This window comes from Mobula birostris, chromosome 1 (assembly GCF_030028105.1).
Source record: "Mobula birostris isolate sMobBir1 chromosome 1, sMobBir1.hap1, whole genome shotgun sequence".
Classification (NCBI taxonomy): domain Eukaryota; kingdom Metazoa; phylum Chordata; class Chondrichthyes; order Myliobatiformes; family Myliobatidae; genus Mobula; species Mobula birostris.
In genome coordinates this window covers 88,433,839-88,456,320 of record NC_092370.1, presented here as the reverse complement: position 1 = coordinate 88,456,320, position 22,482 = coordinate 88,433,839, and the positions used below count along the sequence as shown (strand labels likewise).

At 42.0% G+C, this 22,482-nt stretch overlaps 1 protein-coding gene across 2 annotated transcripts in view; it reads right to left on the bottom strand.

The window, feature by feature from the left end:
- Positions 1 to 22,482, bottom strand: part of LOC140198027 (piezo-type mechanosensitive ion channel component 2) — an 835,978-nt gene that overhangs the window by 446,119 nt on the left and 367,377 nt on the right. For both annotated transcript variants that reach the window (XM_072258850.1, XM_072258859.1), the window contains exon 2: positions 11,487 to 11,582. In XM_072258850.1, the coding sequence (XP_072114951.1) occupies positions 11,487 to 11,582 (96 nt within the window). The remainder of the gene's footprint in view (positions 1 to 11,486; positions 11,583 to 22,482) is intronic.

Genomic DNA, 22,482 nt, shown 5'->3' with positions numbered 1-22,482 from the left:
TAAACAGCTGTCAATGAATGTTTTCACTTCCTTTCCCAATGTTGGACGTGAACCAGAGGCAAAAGCCTATGACTGAGGCTATTGTCTCAGCCAAAATGGACTCACCAGTTTCACCATTTCTAGTTAATTTTAACACTGCCAGAATTGACAATGCCACTAATGCAAGAAGTATTCAGATGGGGATAGTCGGCTCCAATCCCTTGTGACCATATCATCAGTTACGTCTTAATTGATGAAGTATTTAAACTATACAGGCTTCCTGAACGGACTGTGGGTACATTCTACAACATATGTATAAATGCATGTACAAGAAAAAAAACTCATAATAGCAGCACTTCACCAATTGACCACTTCTTACAAGATGCCTATAATATCTTAAGGTTATATTTCAAGTTATCCTAAGGTGCAGTTTGAACCTACGTTCTCCTGGGGTTTATAGGCTACTACCTTAACAAGATCTTTGGAGAACATTAATAATTGCACGTGCACAAACTGGAGTTTAGTTTATTAGTGCAATAAACTGTAAAGATACAGAAACTGTTGTTGCCCAACTGAGGGATTCAACCAAGGATTACTTTAGGTTTGAGAATTGCTGAGCCTGCTGTTTCACTCATTTGCAGATTCCTGGAGTTCTGCTGGGAGTAAGTTGACTTACTCCCTGAGAATTCAAAAAGAAAAATTTTATCAAATCTGGAATAAATGGATTGAATATATAACCCCAATGCGAGCAGACTTTAGATGACTCTCCTAATGATTTATACTGCTCTTCTCATCAACACAATAATATTGCTAACGTAAGCACCCCTAGTCTCAATGTTTACTGTTTTTGTTTTCTTTTGGAAAATGGAGAATTAATACAAGTAAAGGAAAAGATTTGGGAAAGGGATAAAAAATGATAAAACTAAGTAAATAAGTACATAGGGATTGGATAATTATGTCTGGGGGCAGGAGCAAGCATGAACAAGTTAGGATATAAACACCTATAACGGTTGTTACATCAGCTTACATACAACATTTTGGACCAGAAGAAATGGTCCAGAAGAGATTTATGGAAACTATTGTTACTATGTTTCTTAACAACTAATACCATTACTTAGCCTAATAGATTAGAATTACCACTGTACATAATTATTTAAGTGTCTAATTTCCTTTTATATCATCTCAATATGTACTTAAGAATGTATAAATAATTATAGTTTTATACATATAAAAAAATGGTAAAGGTTATAAGTATGGAAAAAGTACATGATACTTGTGAATTCCTTACCCAAATAAAAATAAAATTTAAAAAAAAGTTTCATTTTCTTGCAAGTACTTACAGGAAAACAGGAAATGCAGTTTATGAAAAACTATACATAAACAAAGACTGAACAAACAGACAATGTACAAAAGACAAAAAGTTCAAATAAAAAAAACTAAGAGCATGAGCTGTAGAATACTTGAAAGTCCGTCTGTAGGTTACGGAATCAGTTCAGTGTTGAGCTGAGATACTACAAAGTTATTCATGCTGGTTCAGGAGCCTGATGGCTGCAGGATAATAACTATTCCTGAACCTGGTTGTGTAGGATCCAAGGTTCCTGTACCTCTTGCCTGATGGTACTGGTGATAAGCATGGCCTGTATATTGGGGGTCTTTCATAATTGGAAACTGCTTTCTTGTGGCAGCACTCCCTGTAAATGTGCTCAGTAATGGGGAGGGCTTTGCCTGCGATGGACCCAATACCTATTACGCTAATTTTACACTAATTGTGTTTTGTTCCCATCAACTCACATTGTCCCCAGATTCTACAAACACCCACCATGCAAGGCAATTTTCAGTGGCCAGTTATCTTACTAATCCATCACATTGTTGGAATGTGGGAGGAAAACAGAACATCTGCAGGAAATGTATTTAGTCATCAGGAAAATGTACAAAATTCACAAAGGAGGTCAGGGTGTGTCACTAGCCCCATGAGGCAGCACCTCTGTTATTGACAACACTGAATTCACAGAGTCATAGAACACTACAGCACAAAAACAGGCTGCTTGGCTTAGCTAGTCCATGGCAAACGTGTTCTGTCTAGTCCCATCAACCTGCACTCAGACCATAGTCCTCCACACCCTTCCCATCCAAGCACCTATCCAAATTTCTCTTAAATCTTGATATCAAACCCACATCCACCACTTCTGCTGGCAGCTCGTTCCACACTCTCACCACCTTCTGAGTGAAGTAGTTCATCTTCATGTTCCCCTTAAATATTTCAATTTTCACCTTTAACCCATGACATTTAGTTCTAGTTTCACCTAACTTCACTGCAAAAAGCCTGCTTGCAATTATCCTATCTATACCCCTCAATTTTTAATACCTATCAAATCTACTCCCACTCTGTTACACTCTAGGGAATAAAGTTCTAACCTGTTCAACTTTTCCCTACAACTCAGGTCCTCAAGTCCCAGCAACATCCTTATGAATTTTCTCTGCACTCTTCCAATTTTATTGACATCTTTTCTGTAGGTAGGTGACCAAAACTGCACAAAATAGTCCAAGTTAGGCCTCACCAATGTCTTATACAAGTTCAGCTTGATGTCCCAACTCCTGTACTCAATTCTTTGATTTATGAAGGACAAATGACTTGTTTATAACTCTATCTACTTGTGACACTACTTCCACTGAATTATAGATCTGTATTTCCAGATCCTTCTGTTTGACCACCCTTCTTAGTGTCCCACAGCTTGCTGTGCAAGTCCGACCCTGTTTTCTCCTCCCAAAAGTGCAACATCTCACACTTCTCTGCATTAAATTCCATCTGCCATTTTCAGCCCATATTTCCAGCTAGTCCAGATCCTGCTGCAAGCTTTGTTAACCTTCCTTACTGTCCACTATGCCCACAATCTTGGTGTCAACCCCAAATTTGCTGATCCAGTTCTTTGCATTATCATCAGAGATTACTATAGATGACAAAGAACAGCAGACCCAGCAGCAAACCATGTGACATACCGCTTGTCACAGGCCTCTAGTCAGTGAGGCAACCACCTACTACCACGCTCTGGCTTCTACCGTGAAGCTAGTGTTTAATTCAATTTTCAACCTTATCCTGAATGCCAAGTCACTAAACCTTCTCGACCAACCTCTCTTGCGTGACCTTGTCAAAGGCCTTGCTACAAGTCCATCCACTGCCTTGCCTTAATAATTTTCCTAGTAACTTCCTCAAAAACATCTCAAGATTGGTTTGACCTAACCTACCACACACAAAGCCATGTTGACCATCCTCAATCAGTTTATGACTTTCCAAATATGTATATATCCAGTCCCTTAAAATGCTTTTCAATAACTTACCCATGACTGATATTAGGCTCAAGGGTCTACAATTTCACAGCTTATTCTTAGAGCCTTTCTTAAGCAATGGAACATCTATAAACCTGTTATCTTCAGATTTTTATTCTAACGGGCACATACAAACTCTGTACTCTCAAAATTGTGCTTTTGAAGGCATCCCACACTTGCCAGATCCTTCTGATACTATCAAAATTGGTTTTTCTCCCACTTGGAGTCTCAACCCGCAGACCAGACCTATCCTTTTCAATATTTACTTTGAAACTAATGGCATTTTGATCACTAGATGCAAAGTGTTCCCTTACACAAACTTCCGTCACCTGCCCTGTTTCATTCTCTAACTGCAGATCAAGTGTCACACACTCTCTCATTGGGACTTCTACATACTGATTAAGGAAACTTTCATGGACACATTTGACAAACTCTATCATAACTAGTTCTTTTACAGTATGGGAGTTCCAGTCAATATATGGAAAGTTAAAAATCACCTTCTAAATCAGCCTTTTGTTTCTTGCAACAGTCTGCGATCTCTCTACAAATGTGTTTCTCTAAATTGCGCGGACAGTTGCATGGTCTGTAATGTAATCCCATTAACATGGTCATCGCTTTCTTATTCATCAGTTCTACCCATAACACCTCACCAGATGATTTCTCCAGTCTGTCCTGACTGAGCACTGCCACGGCATTTTCCCTGACTAGTAACACCACCCCTCCTCCTTTAATCTCTGCCGCTCTGTTGCGTCTAAAACAACAGAACCTTGGAATATTAAGCTACCAGTCCTGCCTCTCCTGCAACCAAGTCTCACTAATAGCTACAATATTATTATTCCATGTGTTGATCCGTGCCCTGAGGTCATCTGCCTTTTCTATGACACTTCTTGCAATATCCTATGATACTTCATCAATATGTGGGAAGTAATACAGTTCAGGACATTAGTTGCACCATGCACAACATTTTGATTAACGCAACAGCAACTTTTATGTGTGGTGAACGCAGCAGGCCAGGCAGCATCTCTAGGAAGAGATGCAGTCGACGTTTCAGGCCGAGACCCTTCGTCAGGACTAACTGAAGGAAGAGTGAGTAAGGGATTTGAAAGTTGGAGGGGGAGGGGGAGATCCAAAATGATAGGAGAAGACAGGAGGGGGAGGGATGGAGCCAAGAGCTGGACAGGTGATAGGCAAAAGGGATACGAGAGGATCATGGGACAGGAGGTCTGGGAAGAAAGACAAGGGGGGGGGACCCAGAAAATGGGCAAGGGGTATATTCAGAGGGACAGAGGGAGAAAAAGGAGAGTGAGAGAAAGAATGTGTGTATAAAAATAAGTAACAGATGGGGTACAAGGGGGAGGTGGGGCATTAGCAGAAGTTAGAACAGATGGGGTATGAGGGGGAGGTGGGGCATTAGCGGAAGTTAGAAACAGATGGGGTACGAGGGGGAGGTAACTTCCGCTAATGCCCCACCTCCCCCTCGTACCCCATCTGTTACTTATTTTTATACACACATTCTTTCTCTCACTCTCCTTTTTCTCCCTCTGTCCCTCTGAATATACCCCTTGCCAATCCTCTGGGTCCCCCCCCCCCGTCTTTCTTCCCGGACCTCCCGTCCCATGATCCTCTCGTATCCCTTTTGCCTATCACCTGTCCAGCTCTTGGCTCCATCCCTCCCCCTCCTGTCTTCTCCTATCATTTTGGATCTCCCCCTCCCCCTCCAACTTTCAAATCCCTTACTCACTCTTCCTTCAGTTAGTCCTGACGAAGAGTCTCGGCCTGAAACGTCGACTGCACCTCTTCCTAGAGATGCTGCCTGGCCTGCTGCGTTCACCAGCAACCTTTATGTGTGTTGCTTGAATTTCCAGCATCTGCAGAATTCCTGTTGACAACATTTTGATTCCTGACTTTGTCCTAAGTCTTAACAATATCTGCCTTCACAATCTCTCTACTATCTGATTTGGCACTCTGCCTCCCCCCCCCCCACCCCCATCCTCCTTCAACTCTAGCTTAAACAGCCCTCCTCCCCCTTTTCAGCACTAGCAAAACTTTCTTCTAGGATATTAGTCCCCCTCCAGTTCAGGTGCAAACTGTCTCTTCTGTACATGCCTCAGCTTCCCTGAAAGAGAGCACAATGAACCAAAAATCTTATGCCCTTCCTCCTATACCAAATCCTTAGCCACATGTTGAAATGGATAACCTTCCTAGTTCTGGCCTCACTAGCATGTGGAACGGGTAGCAATCCTGAGATCACAACCCTGGAGGTCCTGCCCTTTAACTTAGCACCTAACTACATAAACCCACTTTGCAGGACCTTGTCACTCTTCCTACCTATGTCACTGCTACCTATATGGACCACGATCTCTGGCTGTTCATCCACCCACTTAACAGACCTGAGAACTCAAACTGAGATGTTCTGGACCCTGGCACCCTAGAGGCAACATACCATCTGAGAATCTTGTTCTCATCCACAGAACCTCCTGTCCGTTCCCCAAACTAATGAATCCCCTATCAACACAGCTCACCTCCTCTCCCCCACTTCCTTTCTGAGCCACAGAGCTAGACTCAGTGCCAGTGACCTGCCTGCTGTGACTTACCGCTATTAAGCCATTACCCCACCACCCAAACAGTATCCGAAATGGTACACCTGTTGTTGAGGGGGTGGCCACGGGGGTCTTCTTCACTTCACCCCTTTCCCCTTCCCGATTGTCATCCAATTTCCCATGTCCTGCATCCTGGGTGTAGCTACCGCTCTCTATGCCTTATCTATCACCCCTTCAGCCTCCCAAATAATCTGGAGTTCATCCAGTTCCAATTCCTTAACAAGGATTGTTAGAAGCTGCAGCTGGATGCACTGGAGGCCTCCCTGCCTTCCCTTATGCAAGTAGAGCATTCAACTATCCTGCCTGGCATCCCTCCTGTTCTAACTGAGCAAGTATATAGAAGAAAAAATATAAGTAAACTGTGGGGAGGAAAAAGATCTACCTTCAGATTTTCACTTTCTCTCACTGGTCTTCAAGAGCTGAAGTCTCAAAATTCCCACTCTATTGCTGTCCAGTCCACCAATGGCCGCTTTGCTCATCCCTGCCTTATTTTAATTTGTTTTCTCAATCAATTCTCATCACTTACTGGCTGATGTAATCAGTCAGCGAACCTGATTGAGCTACATCTTCTCATGCTTTGGATCTCCAATTGACTGCTGCTCAATGTGGAAAGTTAAAATCACCCTGAAATGTTTAAGGGGAATATGAGGTAAAATGTCTTCACTCAGAGGGTGCTAAGAGTTGCCAGTGCAAGTAGTAGATGTGATTTCAATCTAATGGATGGGAGGGGCAAAGTGGGATATGGTCCAGGTGCAGGTTGGTGGGTCTGTGGGTCTAAGTAGTTTAAATGGTTTGGCATGGACTAGATGGTCTGAAAGGCTCGTTTCTGTGCTATAATTTTCTATGACTTTATGACTCTATCCCATCCAGCCCTTTTACGGTATGGGAGTCCAAATCAGTATGTGGAAAGTTAAAATCACCTACTATCAAAACCTTGCGTTTCGAGCAACAATCTGCAATCTTTCTATAAATTTGTTCCTCTAAGCCCCGCTGACTGTGGGTGGCCGATAATTTAATCTCATTAATGTGGTCATCTTTTCATATGCCTCAGTTACACCAATATACAATACCCATGAGGACAACATGAGTGAGGTTCATGTTCTGGAGCATGTTAATATTAAGGGAGAGGAGGTGTTGGAGTTGTTAAAATACATTAGGACAGATAAGTCCCCGGGGCCTGACAGAATATTCCCCAGGTTGCTCCACGAGGTGAGGGAAGAGATTGCTGAGCCTCTCGCTAGTATCTTTATGTCCTCGTTGTCCACAGGAATGGTACCGGAGGATTGGAGGGAGGCAAATATTGTCCCCTTGTTCAAAAACAGGTCGTAGGGATAGTCTGGGTAATTATAGACCAGTGAGCCTTACGTCTGTGGTGGGAAAGCTGTTGGAAAAGATTCTTAGGGATAGGATCTATAGGCATTTAGAGAATCATGGTCTGATCAGGGACAGTCAGCGTGGCTTTGTGAAGGGCAGATCATGTCTAACAAGCCTGATAGAGTTCTTTGAGGAGGTGACCAGGCATATAGATGAGGGTAGTGCAGTGGATGTGATCAACATGGATTTTAGTAAGGCATTTGACAAGGTTCCACACAGTAGGCTTATTCAGAAAGTCAGAAGGCATGGGATCCAGGGAAGTTTGGCCAGGTGGATTCAGAATTGGCTTGCCTGCAGAAGGCACAGGGTGGTGGTGGAGGGAGTACATTCAGATTGGAGGATTGTGACTAGTGGTGTCCCACAAGGATCTGTTCTGGGACCTCTACTTTTCGTGATTTTTATTAACAACTTGGATGCGGGGGTAGAAGGGTGGGTTGGCAAGTTTGCAGATGACACAAAGGTTGGTGGTGTTGTGGGTAGTGTAGAGGATTGTCAAAGATTGCAGAGAGACATTGATAGGATGCAGAAGTGGGCTGAGAAGTGGCAGATGGAGTTCAACCCGGAGAAGTGTGAGGTGGTACACTTTGGAAGGACAAACTCCAAGGCAGAGTACAAAGTAAATGGCAGGATACTTGGTAGTGTGGAGGAGCAGAGGGATCTCAGGGTACATGTCCACAGATCCCAGAAAGTTGCCTCACAGGTAGATAGGGTAGTTAAGAAAGCTTATGGGGTGTTAGCTTTCATAAGTCGAGGGGTAGAGTTTAAGAGTCGCGATGTAATGATGCTACTCTATAAAACTCTGGTTAGGCCACACTTGGAGTACTGTGTCCAGTTCTGGTCGCCTCACTATAGGAAGGATGTGGAAGCGCTGGAAAGGGTACAGAGGAGATTTACCAGGATGCTGCCTGGTTTAGAGAGTATGCATTATGATCAGAGATTAAGGGAGTTGGGGCTTTACTCTTTGGAGAGAAGGAGGATAAGAGGAGACATAATAGAGGTGTACAAGATAATAAGAGGAATAGATAGAGTGGATAGCTAGCGCCTCTTCCCCAGGGCACCACTGCTCAATACAAGAGGACATGGCTCTAAGGTAAGGGGTGGGAAGTTCAAGGGGGATATTAGAGGAAGATTTTTTTACTCAGAGAGTGGTTGATGCGTGGAATGCACTGCCCGAGTCAGTGGTGGAAGCAGATACACTAGTGAAGTTTAAGAGACTACTAGACAGGTATATGGAGGAATTTAAGTTGGGGGCTTATATGGGAGGCAAGGTTTGAAGGTCGGCACAACACTGTGGGCCAAAGAGCCTGTACTGTGCTGTGCTATTCTATGTTCTATATACAAACTCTCCAGCCTGCTCTGTCTGAGCACTGCCATGACATTTTCCGTGACCATTAATGCAACCCTCCCACTCTGTCATGTCTAGAACGACAGAACCCTGGACACTGAGCTGTCAATCCTGCCCCCCTGCAACCAAGTCTCACTAATGGCTACAGTGTCACAATTTCATGTGCTGATCCAAGCCCTAAGCTCATCCACCTTCCCTCCGATCTTCCTTGCATTGAAATATATACAGCTCAGAACATTAGTCCCACCATGCTCAATCTTTCAATTCACGACTTGTATTCCTCAGTAAATCATCCTTTCTTTACTTCAAACTATTTCATTTCACATAGACCATAGCTGAACTTCACCGGTGAAGTATAGCTCTACACATAGTAGAAGAACTAAATGTGTTAATAACTAGAGACAGAGTTTTACAGCATTGAAACAGGCCCATCATCCCACCTCACCCATGCTGTCCAAGATGCCTGTCTGAGCTGGTCTCATTTGCCTATTCCTTCTATCCATATAGCAGGCCAAACACATCTTAAATATTATAATTGGACCCACCTCTACTATTTTCTCTGGAAAATTGTTCCATATACCCTTTACTCTCTGTCTCCTTAAACCTGTGCTCTTGAATTTGAGACTCTCCTATTCAGTGAAAAAGGTTTGTGTCAAAAAGCTGAAGATTCTGAAAATTCATTAGAATAAATTAAGAATGCTTGGGAGACAATACAAAACAGGACAAGTAAAAAGACAAAGTGCAGTTTATTTACATATGCACAAGTAAACTTGTATGTGCACAGGTGCAATGAAAAACCTACTTGCAGCAGCATCACAGACACTGAGCTTCATACAAATAACATTCATGTTACTAAAATAACCAAGATTTCTTCATTAAAAAAGTGCAAGTAACAGATTTTCTGATTGTTTATAGGAAGATAATCTACTGACCTGTAAGGCAACAGAACAAAGGTGAGACACAGAAATGCCATCCACATTCACTTCCCTAAACTAAAGCCCCTCAGGGAAGGGTAAGGGAATGAAAACAATGGAAAGACTGCAAGAGAGGAGCTGCCACTCAATGATCACATGGATAAGGAAAATGCAGAAGGAAGGATCACTGATTACATGTAGTTTCTTTGATTTAAGAGGGTGATGTGATGAATATTCCAGGTGCTTTTGTGTTATTCAAGCTGCATCCACAGCTGTGACACACAAAGAATACTCATCGCTTACCCTTGTGGTTTGACCTTTGACATAGAGAGATACGGCATAGAAACAAGCCCTTCAGCCCGCCATCTACACTGACAATCAACTACCAGTTTATACTAATCTTGCATTAATCCCAATCCCATTTTTTAAAATCTCTATTCCCAGGTTTTACCACTCACCTACACACCAAGGGCAATTTACAGTAACTGACTAACCTACTTACTTGCACATCTTGGTGATGTGGGAGGAGGGGGAGAATGGAGCACCCAGAGAAAGCTGAGGGGGTCACAGAGAGATCACTCAAGTGCCACAGAGCTCATTATTGAAACTTGATTCCTTTGGCATTGAGGGAATGATTCTACCAACTGCACCACTGTGCCTCCCATTATCCATTTTCCTCTCTCCACAGATACTGCCAAGCCTGCTGAGTGTTTCCAGCATTTTCTGCTCTCATTACATATCTCTCAACATTGGTCCAGAATATGACGATCCGTGGAGACAAAAGCTTTCTGCCATCCAGATTAATTTCTCTTCTGTACGTTTTAGAGGCAAGGTCTTTAATTGTTCTGTTCCTGTTGCTCTCAAAAGGTAAAAGAGACAAATTATCTATTCTAGAATTAACTGACGCTCATTTGACAATGGACGTTTCAATGAATAATGCCTCTAACATTAGGCAAAAAAAGCTATATTAAAAAATGTTTTACCGATTCCTATTTTGCTGATGAACTATTTTAAAGGTTTGAAACTGGTCCTTCCTCCAGCAGGAATTAATGTGTGACGCATATGCAAAATTGAAACACTAGGTCAGAGCACAGTAAGAACTGGGATAACACTACTGGCTGTTGAAAATGCAATAAATCCATCCTTAAAATATGTGTTCTTTGGTCTTTCTGCTGCCACTCAACAGTATCCAAGGCAATGATTTAAATTCATGGTTTCCAATGAAGCTGAATAGAAGGATGCATGCAAGTTACCTTCCTTCCCTCTAGCAACACCCTGGAGCCAACTTCGTATTTATAATTTTTCCTCAAAATTTTTTACAACACAAAAGGAAGGCATTCAGCCCATCGGAACTATGCCAACTCTCATAGCAAACCCTTCATTCCTATCCCCCACTTACATCTCAGGAACCAAATCTTGCAATCCTATTATCTACTGCCACTAATTCACAGAAGCCAAGCAGTGTGTCTTGGAAATCCACGCAATAACACAGCTAAACAAAGCTACGGAAACTCAGCCCTTTGATCCAAACATAGTATTTCTGGCCTCTGCTTAATGCCCTTGATTAATGAATACACTGACAAATGACTATTCTTATTGTCTCCACTACAAATGGCTATGATCTACACAGGACAGGATAGTTGGGTGTTATTCATGGCAGTAATTTACAATTTACTGACATAAAATGAAGAAATATAAACACAAAACATTCATAACCAATTTGGTCTTGGCAATTTCTTCAACTAATACCGCACTATTACTTGCAATTAATGCATCTTATATAGCAATACACATTTAAATTTTTATTGAATATTTTCAGACAACACAAATTTGGTACTAGATGTTCCAACTAAACATAACCAAAGGATAAAAGAAACAACACTTGATTGGGTAACATCACACACATTACACTTTGCTTTCACCCATGCAGCTTGATATAAATGTTCTTACCTTGCATTGTCTTTCTTGTAGGTTCGGAGAAGAGTGGAATAAGGAGGAGGAAGATGAGGTAGACAAATGATAGTCCATTGTATCGAAACAAACATGCTGAAAGGCAAGTGAGAATGGTTACTTACTTCTGAACTCTGCATTAGCTTCAGATTAACATTTATCACCAAAAAAATCAATTTACTGTTTATTTATGTGCTCAACATTCAAGAGAAACTTACTACCAGTGAGATAGTGGTAACAGCCTTGTATATCATATGAATGATAGCACCAGCTGACTAATGTAATCTAATATTTGGATTTTAATTGGAAAGCTGGAGAAGAGGCCTTGAGGCACTGATGCATAAATATCTGATTTGTTCAAGAAACGTATTCAATTTAAGCTTAGTCATATATAAAGCAAAGCAACGTCAAACAAAACCCATTAAACTCTGTAATGAGATCAGAAATATCATATTTCTTCAATGCAAGACACACAGTTACTACAGAATCATCCGTGATGACAGGTTTCTTGGGTCAACTTCTAACTTATTCAAGATGAAGCTGAAGTTATCACCATTTGGATTTACACAAAAAACAATAATTTGACATTCCTCCTTGCACAAGACCACACAGCAGGCCTGAAAAAATTGCTTCACCTATGCTTTTGCAGTAGAGCTAAACAGAAATTATATCTTTCTTTGGACCCATTGCAATTTGCCTATCACCAATAGGTCAATGGCAGATGCAATCTCAATGGCTCTCCACACAGCTTTAGACCACCTGGACAATTTTAGCATCTATGTCAGGACGCTGTTCATCAACTATAGCTCAGCATTTAATACCATCATTCCCACAATCCTGATTGAGAAGTTGCAGAACCTGGGCTTCTGTACCTCCCTCTGCAATTGGATGCTCAACTTCCTAACCGGAAGACCACAATCTGTGCGGATTGGTGATAACATCTCCTCCTTGCTGATGATCAACACTGGCGCACCTCAGGGGTGTGTGCTTAGCCCACTGCTCCACTCTCTATATACCCATGACTGTGTGGCTAGGCATAGCTCAAATACCATCTGTAAATTTGCTGATGATACAACCATTGTTGATAGAATTGCAGGTGGTGACGAGAGGGGGTACAAGACTGAGATATGCCAACTGGTGAAGTGGTGCTACAGCAACAACCTGGCACTCAATGTTAGTAAGACGAAAGAGCTAATTGTGGACTTCAGGAAGGGTAAGCCGAAGGAGCACATACCAATCCTCATAGAGGGATCAGAAGTGGAGAGAGTGAGCAGTTTCAAGTTCCTGGGTGTCAAGATCTCTGAGGATCTAACCTGGTCCCATCGATGTAGTTATAAAGAAGACAAGACAGTGGCTATACTTCATTAGGAGTTAGTAGAGATTTGGCATGTCAACAAATACACTTAGAAACCTCTATAGTTGTACCATGGAGAGCATTCTGACAGGCTGCATCACTGTCTGGTAAGGGGGGCTACGGCACAGGACCGAAAGAAGCTGCAGAGGGTCGTAAATCTAGTCAGCTCCATCTTGGGTACAAGCCTACAAAGTACCCAGGACATCTTCAGGGAGCGGTGTCTCAGAAAGTCAGTGTCCATTATTAAGGACCTCCAGCACCCAGGGCATGCCCTTTTCTCACTGTTACCATCAGGTAGGAGGTGCAGAAGCCTGAAGGCACACACTCAGCGATTCAGGAACAGCTTCTTCCCCTCTACCACCCGATTCCTAAATGGACATTGAACCCTTGGACACTATCTCACTTTTTTAAAAAATATACAGCATTTCTGTTTTTTGCACATTTTTAAAAATCTATTCAGTATACTTATACTGTAATTGATTTACTTGTTTACTATTTTAATTTTTTTTCTCTCATCTAAACTATGTATTGTATTGAACTGCTGCTGCTAAGTTAACAAATTTCACATCACATGCTGGTGATAATAAACCTGATTCCGATTTTTCATATTTATCATTTTCTCTCTCCAACTAAAATATTGCTTCAAAGATATGCAGCATGCATCCCCAACTTCGTTAGTATCAAACCCAAAATGGCTCTCAAAAGTAGCACTTACATTTCACAATTCACATTTCTTCCTCAGATGGCTTTTCACAGATCTCTTCAATGGCCATCCTATAGGTATCTCATAAAGAGGCAGTTGACTTTGGCTGGGCTGCTGACCCTGAGGAAAGGCAGCACAGGAATGCAGCACTGCAAACATCCTCTCCCCTGTTACAGACCATGTGCTGCTCATGCCTGGCTCTCAGGGGAATGTGCTTTTGACAGAAGGCAACTTGTTTCCAAGTGCAGTACAGCAAAGCAGTCATGTTACAGTGACACTACTCCCACTTCGTCCAGCATAGGTTGTGATTTGCTGCACTGTTTGAAATGGATGTTACACTTGCACTCTGCTTATTTTTTTTAAAAAGGGACCCAATTGGACACTGGTATTACATACAATGCTTTGGTATTGACAATGGCACAACTCAATCTCTACATAAAGATTTCCCAGCCTTCAACACTTTTAACTGTGTCTCGGGGAGAATTCACATGCTCCTAGGGCATTTTCTTCCCCAATTTTGCCTAACATCGTTTTAGACTATAGAACTGTGTCCTTCAACCCACAATGTTGAACCTATCAATCAGTCTAACTCTTCCCTCCTGCAAAGCCCATAACCATGTATTTTTCTTTCATCCATTTGCCAGTCTAAGAGTTTCTTAAACATTCCTAATATATGAGCTTCCAGAACCACCACAGCAGTGAATTCCAGACACTGACAACTCTCTCTGCAAAAACAACCTACCACTGACCTCTCCTTAAATATTCCTTCACTCAACCTTAAAAAAGATGCTATGTTCAGGCTTCATACTACATTGGATATTAAGTGTGTATGCAGGTATTGGAGAAATCATAAAGTTCTTCACTGTACTTCAGTACATGGGAAAATAATAAATGAACTACACTGTCCTATGGTTTAAGGAAGACAAGAGGAGGAGATTTGGAAAATGCTATGACTGAAAACATACATTTTATTTTTCATTTCAAAAAAGGATTTCCAAGATCATTTGCAATCCAACTGGTGTTTTGTAAAAGCTTAATTGCCATTGTAAAGTAGGCAGCATGGTTGCCATTTACGCACAAGAGCTCACAAGTAACAAGGTGATAATTGACCAGTTAGCCTGCTCTTTAGCTTTGAATGATCAAATTATTGAGAATGTAGTTAATCAGACAAATAGGAAGAGATGGAAGACATGTGAAATACAAATATGATGATTTGGGTTTGGGACAAGAAACATCCTAGATAGTTCCACAATTAAGCTGCTCACTTAACTAAAGTTAGAATGGACCTCTGTGGTAGCTCATTTGGGCAAAAATCCACAACCACATCAACACTACCATCTTTCTCTAGTCTTTGGATGAACTGTAGCTTTAATTCACTCTATTGGTAATTCAGAGGCTGCTGCAGTAATTGAAGCAAGTGACAGCTCCGATACAACCTGTGTAACGCTTGAAGTAGTTCATCTAACTTCTGCCCATTTGTTCATGCTGCACAGGCCCCATCTAGTCCAAATACTGCCTGCAATGATCAAGTCAGAATGACATCCTACATGTAGCTGTGCTGTGGACCTGTGACTCAGAAATTGGTAGGGAGTGCAGGCGAAGTTACACAAGAATGCACGAAAAGAGAACAGGAGTCAGCCAACCTTGAGCCTGTCACACCATTCAATACAATCATGGCTGATTTCCTCTTAGCCTCATCCTCTTCTGCAATTCTCCATTGCCCTCAATGCCCAAATATCATCTACCTTCACAACTCTCCAGAGTAGAGAACTCCAGAGACGCACCATGATCTTCATGAATTCTTACACTCCTCTGCCTTAATGGCTGTTTATTCATCTTGTAAATAAGAGATTTTCTCAGCAGTAGAAACAATGATCGTGACCTCCTGGGCTGAGGAAATAAAGTGAGGATGGAAGAGAAAGCAGTTCGAAGCAATAGAGAGAAGAATGATCTGCGTTAACTATCTGAAGAGATGAGAATGTCCTTTAATAGAATGTTGCTTATTAAATATAATAAATACTTTTGTATCCACTATATACTGAAGCCTACTCCTGTGACTCAACTCAATTAGTAACATTCTTAGTGCTGATTTAAGAAGACTGAGTTCAAAATTGCATCTAGAGATTTGTGTATGAAATTAAGGCTGATATCTCCATGCTGTCTTCTTTCAGTTGTGCAGAGTCAGAAGTCACAACAGATTCTGCAGATGCTGGAAGTCTTCAGCAACACTTACAAAAAACTCAGCCAGTCAGGCTCATCTATGGAGGGAAATAAACAATAGACACTTCGGGCTGAGAACAGGGTTGCCAATTTTCTTACTCCCAGATAAGGGACAAAAGTAGCAGTCAAATACGGGACACTTGTGTTTACCCCGAGAAAGACTACCATGACCATGAAGCCTTGCACAGGCACCTGTGTGCGCATGCGTGACGTGCGCACATGTGTACGTGCTGATTTTTTTCTACAAATCAGTTTTGGCTTCATCTTCCCGATTCTGATACACTGTACATATATTATTTCTACTTTATATAGGCTGTGTATTTATCATATCATTCCTGCTTTTACTATATGTTAGTGTTATTTTAGGTTTATATGTTATTTGGTATGATTTGTTAGGTTATTTTTTGGGTCTGGGAACGCTCAAAAATTTTTTCCATATAAACTAATGGTAATTGCTTCTGCGCTTTACACCATTTCGGCTTACGAACACTTTCATAGGAACGCTCTACCTTAGCGGGGGAAATACGGGACAAAGGTGGTCCCATATGGGACAAACCAATTTAGCCCAATATACTGGATGTCCTGGCAAATACGGGACAGTTGGCAACCCTAGCTGAGACCCTTAATCAGGATTGGAAAGGAATGGGAAGAGGCCCCACCTTCTAATTCTGGTTTCTAATATATGCAAGCAGAAGACATGAATTAATTGAAATCAATGATTATTGCACAAATTCCTTGTACAGCTAGGTTAATTACAAACTTACAGTAATTCCAGCCACCCAACCCCCAACAAAAATACTCACAAATATAAAACTAGTTGCTAACAGTAGTGGTGACCATAGAACTGTTGGATAAATGAGCAAAAGAGATCTGATTTCCAAATATCCTTAAGGAAAGAAAAGCTGCCATCTTCATTCTGTGTGGTCAATTTCTGACTCCAGACCCACTAACGAGCTCAGCTTAAAATGCCTCCTGAACTGGCCTAGCAAGGCACTCAGTCCAGGTGAGGATAATCAGGAATGAACAATAAATGCTGGCTTTGCAAATACCCTGATTTCTTTAGAAAGCAAAGCAAAGTTATTTGTTTTCTTCAATTGCTGTGTTAAAGAAGTGAGCTGTCAAAACACAAAATAAGTTTGCAAATTTATAGAGTCAGAAGCTGCCAATTATGTTTGACATAAGGAGAAAGAGAAGAGCCTTTCATCTCACAGCTGCTGTGTGATTATAGACTGTGGCCAAAATCAGAGAATATTATTAAACAATTACAAATGAAAAGAAGGACTTCAAGGCCACACTTCAGGAATGAAGTGATCAGCAACCCATTTGCTCTCAAAATGAATAATTACAAACTTGTTACTGACTTCCAGGTATTCATTGTTGGAATTGGACTGCATTATTGAAAATTGCTACTTGCTTGAATAATACCTCAATTGAAAAGTGAAATTAGTATCTTATTGGATATACTGTATTTTAACACTTTTCTAAGAAGATAAAGTGCATTTAACTCGTGTCTTTTTCAAGCTACTTTCTACATCTTAACTTCTAAAGGAGGTAACATTAATTTATGTGGGCATGCTCTTACACAATAACAATTGAACTTCCTAAAGAATAAGAACCAGGATTTGCAATTAATCTCTTTATAATTGCTTCTGTGCTTTATGATTAGTATGTCCACATAAATATTTGCAGTTTTTCAACATAACTATTAATCTGTTTGTTTTTAAATCTATTTAAGTTTATTTTATACAATTCACCTGATAGCTGTTTGCAAAGGGATTCTGATTTTCCATTGGACGTTGTGTTCACCACAGCTTTGGTTTTTCATCATTAACCAATGATAGGAGTCTCCATTAATTTCACTAGGTTATCCAAAAATTAGACTCTTCTCTTTTACTGAAGTCACTTAGAACAAGGTTTCAGTTCAAAAGGTTACTGATACATGGCAACTGTGATATCTTGGAAATGGCTGAGCAGCCAATCATATTGAAGAATTCTCATGGACCATCATACTGGGAAGCAAAAGGCACCATTTTGAACCAATTTTGTATAAAATCTGAATCAAGTTTATTATCACCGACATACAGTATGTCATGAAATGTATTGTTTTATGGAAGCAGGACACTACAAAAGCATAAAATATTACTATACATTACAAAAAAAAACTAAACAAATAGTGCAAAAGAGGAATAGCAACACAATATTCATGGACCATTCAGAAATCTGAGGAAGAAGCTGTTCCTAAAATGCCGAGTGGGGGTCTTCATGTTCCTATACCTCCTCCCTGATGGTTTCAATGTGAAGAGGCACTTAATGATGGGTGCTGCCTTCTCAAGGCACTGCCTTTGGAAGACATCCTGAATGGTGGTATTGAGTCTACAACCCTCGACAGTAGGGTTGGCCAACCTTTTACATTCCATGCGTCATTTTTTCACTCACGAGTTCGGATGCGCCATACAACTCTTGTATCCCCATTCAATTCTTGTAAAAGTATGTTAATATGGAACTTGTGCGTGAAAAAATCGCATCTGAACTCATGCCACTTTACCAATAATCACTAGGGTGATTCAACCTCTGGTTAATTCATCACTTGAGAGAGCCCTAGTCCTAGATGAAGACAATTTCATCATCTCCATCCACGTTGTCCATCACCTCCAGTATAACCTTTAATGCTGCTGTTCTGTCACTACTGTTTTTGACATGCTGAGTCATGCTGCAACTATGAAATATGTGGGAACTGTACAGGTCTTATTTAGCATATTAATGAATGTACAAAATGCCAAAATGCTACTTCTTGCATAGAATTGATCAATTTTTAGCATTTGTTGTCCTCAGAAATTGGAGTTGATGTTAACACATATTTATTCAAGCCAAGTTTACTAGCAAATATACAAGCGCCAGGAGGCACAGGTAAAATGGCACATAGCTACAGACAACACACAGAACAGAAATCGTATATAAATTGTACAAAGCAGTGAAGAGAAAATAAATTGTGCAAAACAAGAAAAACACAACCACAGACATATCCATGGAAGTGCAAGAGATGGTCCTTCGTGTTCTGTTGCCATGGTAAGGTATGGATGTGCAAATCAGTTTAAGAACCTGGTAGCTGTTTCTGAGCCTGGTGGTGTGGGACTTCAGGCTTCTGTACCTCCCGCCTGATGGTAGCAGTGAGAGGAGATTTAACTCCAATGATGGATATCCTTGAAGGTAGATGCCATCTTATTAAGGCAGTTCCTCCTGTAGGTGCTGTCAGTGGCGAGGAGGGGCTGTGCCCATGATGGACCAGGCTGTGACCACCACCCACTCCAGCTTCTTGTATTTTCATGCACCAGGATCAAAACAGGATGAACTCCATTTCCCGATGTTAATTGCACAAGTGCTCTGAAATTTTTACAAAATTAAACATTAGATATTTGGATATGCTTGTTGCTGGTGCTCAACGGTCATTATATAAACTCCCTCCAGCAAAACATTCAAATCTGGGTCGGTCCAGTATTCATTGAGGGCCATAAATCCAGCGTAGCCCAAACTTGTGCCATGACAACAACCTTTTCCTCCAAGTCAGCAAAGGAAGAGAACTGGTCATTGACTTCAGAAAGGGGGGGTCCTGCACAGGTTCCTATTTACATCAACAATTCTGAGGTGGAGATGGCTGAGACCTTCAAGTTCCAAGGTGTAAATACCACTGATAGTTTGTCCTGGTCCCACCATGTAGATACCATGGCCGAGAAAGAGCATCAGTGCTTCAACTTCCTGGCATGCATCTATTGACTCTCACCACAGACGACAATTTTTCTACACGTAGAGAAACCGCCCTGCCTGAGATGAGAAAAAACTGCAGAGAGCTGTAGATACAGCTCAGCACATTGTGTAAACCAGCCTCCTCTCCATGGTCTCCAACTACACTTTTGATGCCTCAGAAAAGCAGCCAATATAATCAAAAAACCCTCCTGGCCCAAATACATTTTCTTCTCCCTCCTCTCATTGGGCAGAAGGTACAAAACCTGAAAGCACATACCAGCAGGCTCAAAGACAACTTCACTGTTGTTATGCTATGGAACAGAGCTCTTGCATGATATGATGGACTATTGACCACACAATCTACCTCCTCATGGCCAGGAAGATTATTGTCTGCCTGCACAGCACTTCCTTTGCAACTATTATACCATATTCTGCATCCTGTTATCCCTTGCACATCCTCACTCTACTGATGCAGTGGATATGGATGGTATACAAAACAAGATCTTCACTATGTTTCAGTGTATGGGGCAATAAAAAAAAAATCAATTACCACTTTTATATAGAGTGGCCTTTCCTAACATCACAACGGTCATCTTGTAAAAGGACCGGAGAGCCAGCAAATGGCCACATGGCTTATTGGAAGCTGGAGTCAAAGAGAGCAGGTGCTGAAGAGCTTGGGGTTGGTGAGAAGGGGGGTGGGGGTGTTGTACATCGGGTGGCGACTGGCAGTTTGCAATCATGAGGCCATAGTTTTGTCTCACCTTTGTTCTCAGTGTTCTGTGTAAGTGGTGTCATTGAATGAAGCACAGGGTAATTCTTTTTTAAATTTTTTTAAATTAATTTTTTATGCGTTTCTACAATAGAGCTACAGAAAAAAAATCAACAAAATTGAGATTTATACAGTGCAAAACAAACAAGTCCAATATATAATTCATAACATTAAAAAAAGCACCCAAAATAAAATCATGTAAGATTAGTGTCCACCCCAACCTCCCACTGAAAACAAAACCCAGGCCAATCATTTCTGTGTATAAAAGAAAAAAAATTAATCCGAGCATTCAACCCCACAGCGCTGTAAATATATATGAGAAAAGAAAGTATAATGCCGACTACAAAAACTATAATGTAATTCACAACAAAAAACAATAAAACTTACAGGGAAATAAAAGCTGAAAGTAAGGGATTGTAGCATACAAAAAAATGATAAACTTAACCTAAAGAGGAGTTATGAAAATATTCAGAAGGTCCCCACACCTTGTGAAACTTTATGTCCGAATTAAGAAGTGAATAATTAATCTTTTCAAGGTCTGAACAGGCCATAATATCACTAAGCCATTGAGCGTGAGTGGGTGGGGCAGCATCTCTCCACCTAAGAAGAACTAACCATCCAGCCAAGAGAGAGGCAAAAGATAATGTTCGACCTTTACCCTGACTCAAGTGCATAGTTACTTCACCCAAGGTGCCAAAAACAGCAACCAGAGGGTTAGGTTCTAAATGGCAATTAAGGATATGAGATTTTTTTAAATTTCAAAATATACTTTATTCAAAAATAAAATTATATACAATAAACTGTTCAGTAATTTTCCATCTTTTACATACGTTTCCATTATGGTCTATACATATCCATACTTATGGCCACCCATGTGGCCCTCCAGTTGTTCACCTTACCACATCATTGTTGAGGGGTATACTCCCTGCCCCCCAACCCCTCCCACTCTCCCACTGGTGAAGAAGGTCCTTCCCCACCAGGCCCTTGCAGTAGCTGCACCAAATTTCAGTGCGGCCCTCAGCACGTACTCCTGCAGCCGAGAGTGAGCCAGTCGGCAGCATTCTCCCACGGACATCTCCATGTGCTGGTAGATCATCAAGTTTCGGGCCGACCAAAGAGCGTCTTTCACCAAGTTGATGATCTGCCAGCAACACCGGATGTTGGTCTCCGTGTGCGTCCCCGGGAACAGCCCGTAGATCAGAGAGTCCTCTGTTACGCAGCTGCTAGGGATGAAACGTGACACTAGCCCGTCCATCCTCCTCCACACCCTCCCTGCAAACTGACAGTGTGCAAAGAGGTGGGTCACAGACTCCTCCTCACTGCAGTCCTCCCATGGGCAGTGGGGTGCGGAGACGCCATCCCAGGCGTACAGGAAGGATCTGACTGGGTGGGAGGGCCCCTCTCACTGCCAGCCAGGCGAGGTCCTGGTGCCTGTTGGTGAGATCTGGCGATGAAGCTGATCAGATGAACTGGACAGTCCGCTTGGGGAACCAGCCCACTGTGTCCATCACGTCCTTCTCCTGCAGTGCCTGCAGGATATTACGTGACAACTACTGCCTGATGGCCCTGTGGTCAAAGGCGTTGTCCTGGAAGAACTTTTCTATGAAGGACAGGTATGGCGGCAACGACCAGCTGACTGGGGCGTTGCGCGGGAGTGGGGCCAGACCCATCCTTCATAGCCAGGGCGACAGGTAGAACCTGGGCACATAGTGGTACTTGGTGCCCACATACCTGGGTTCTACACACAACCTGATACAGCCACACATGAAGCTGACCATCAGGGTGAGGGCAACATTGGGGATGTTCTTGCCCCCGTTGTCCAGGGACTTGTGCATGGCAGCCCGTCTGACCCGCTCCATCTTGGATGCCCAGACAAATCTGAAGACAGCGCGGGTGATTTCTGAACTGTAGGACTGAGGGACGGGCCAGACCTGCGCCAAGTACAGCAGCCCTGAGAGCACCTCACACCTAATGACCAGGTTCTTGCCCGTTATCGATAGGGAGCGCCCTCCCCACAGTCCCAGTTTCTGTTTCACTTTGGCAGTCCGCTCCTGCCAGTTCTTGTTGCACGCCTCGGCCCCTCTGAACCAGATCCCCAACACCTTCACGTGGTCAGACCTGATGGTGAAGGGGACACTGGATCGGTCGGGCCAGTTGCCGAAGAGCATGGCTTTGCTCTTCGTGCGGTTGACCTTGGCCCCCGACGCTA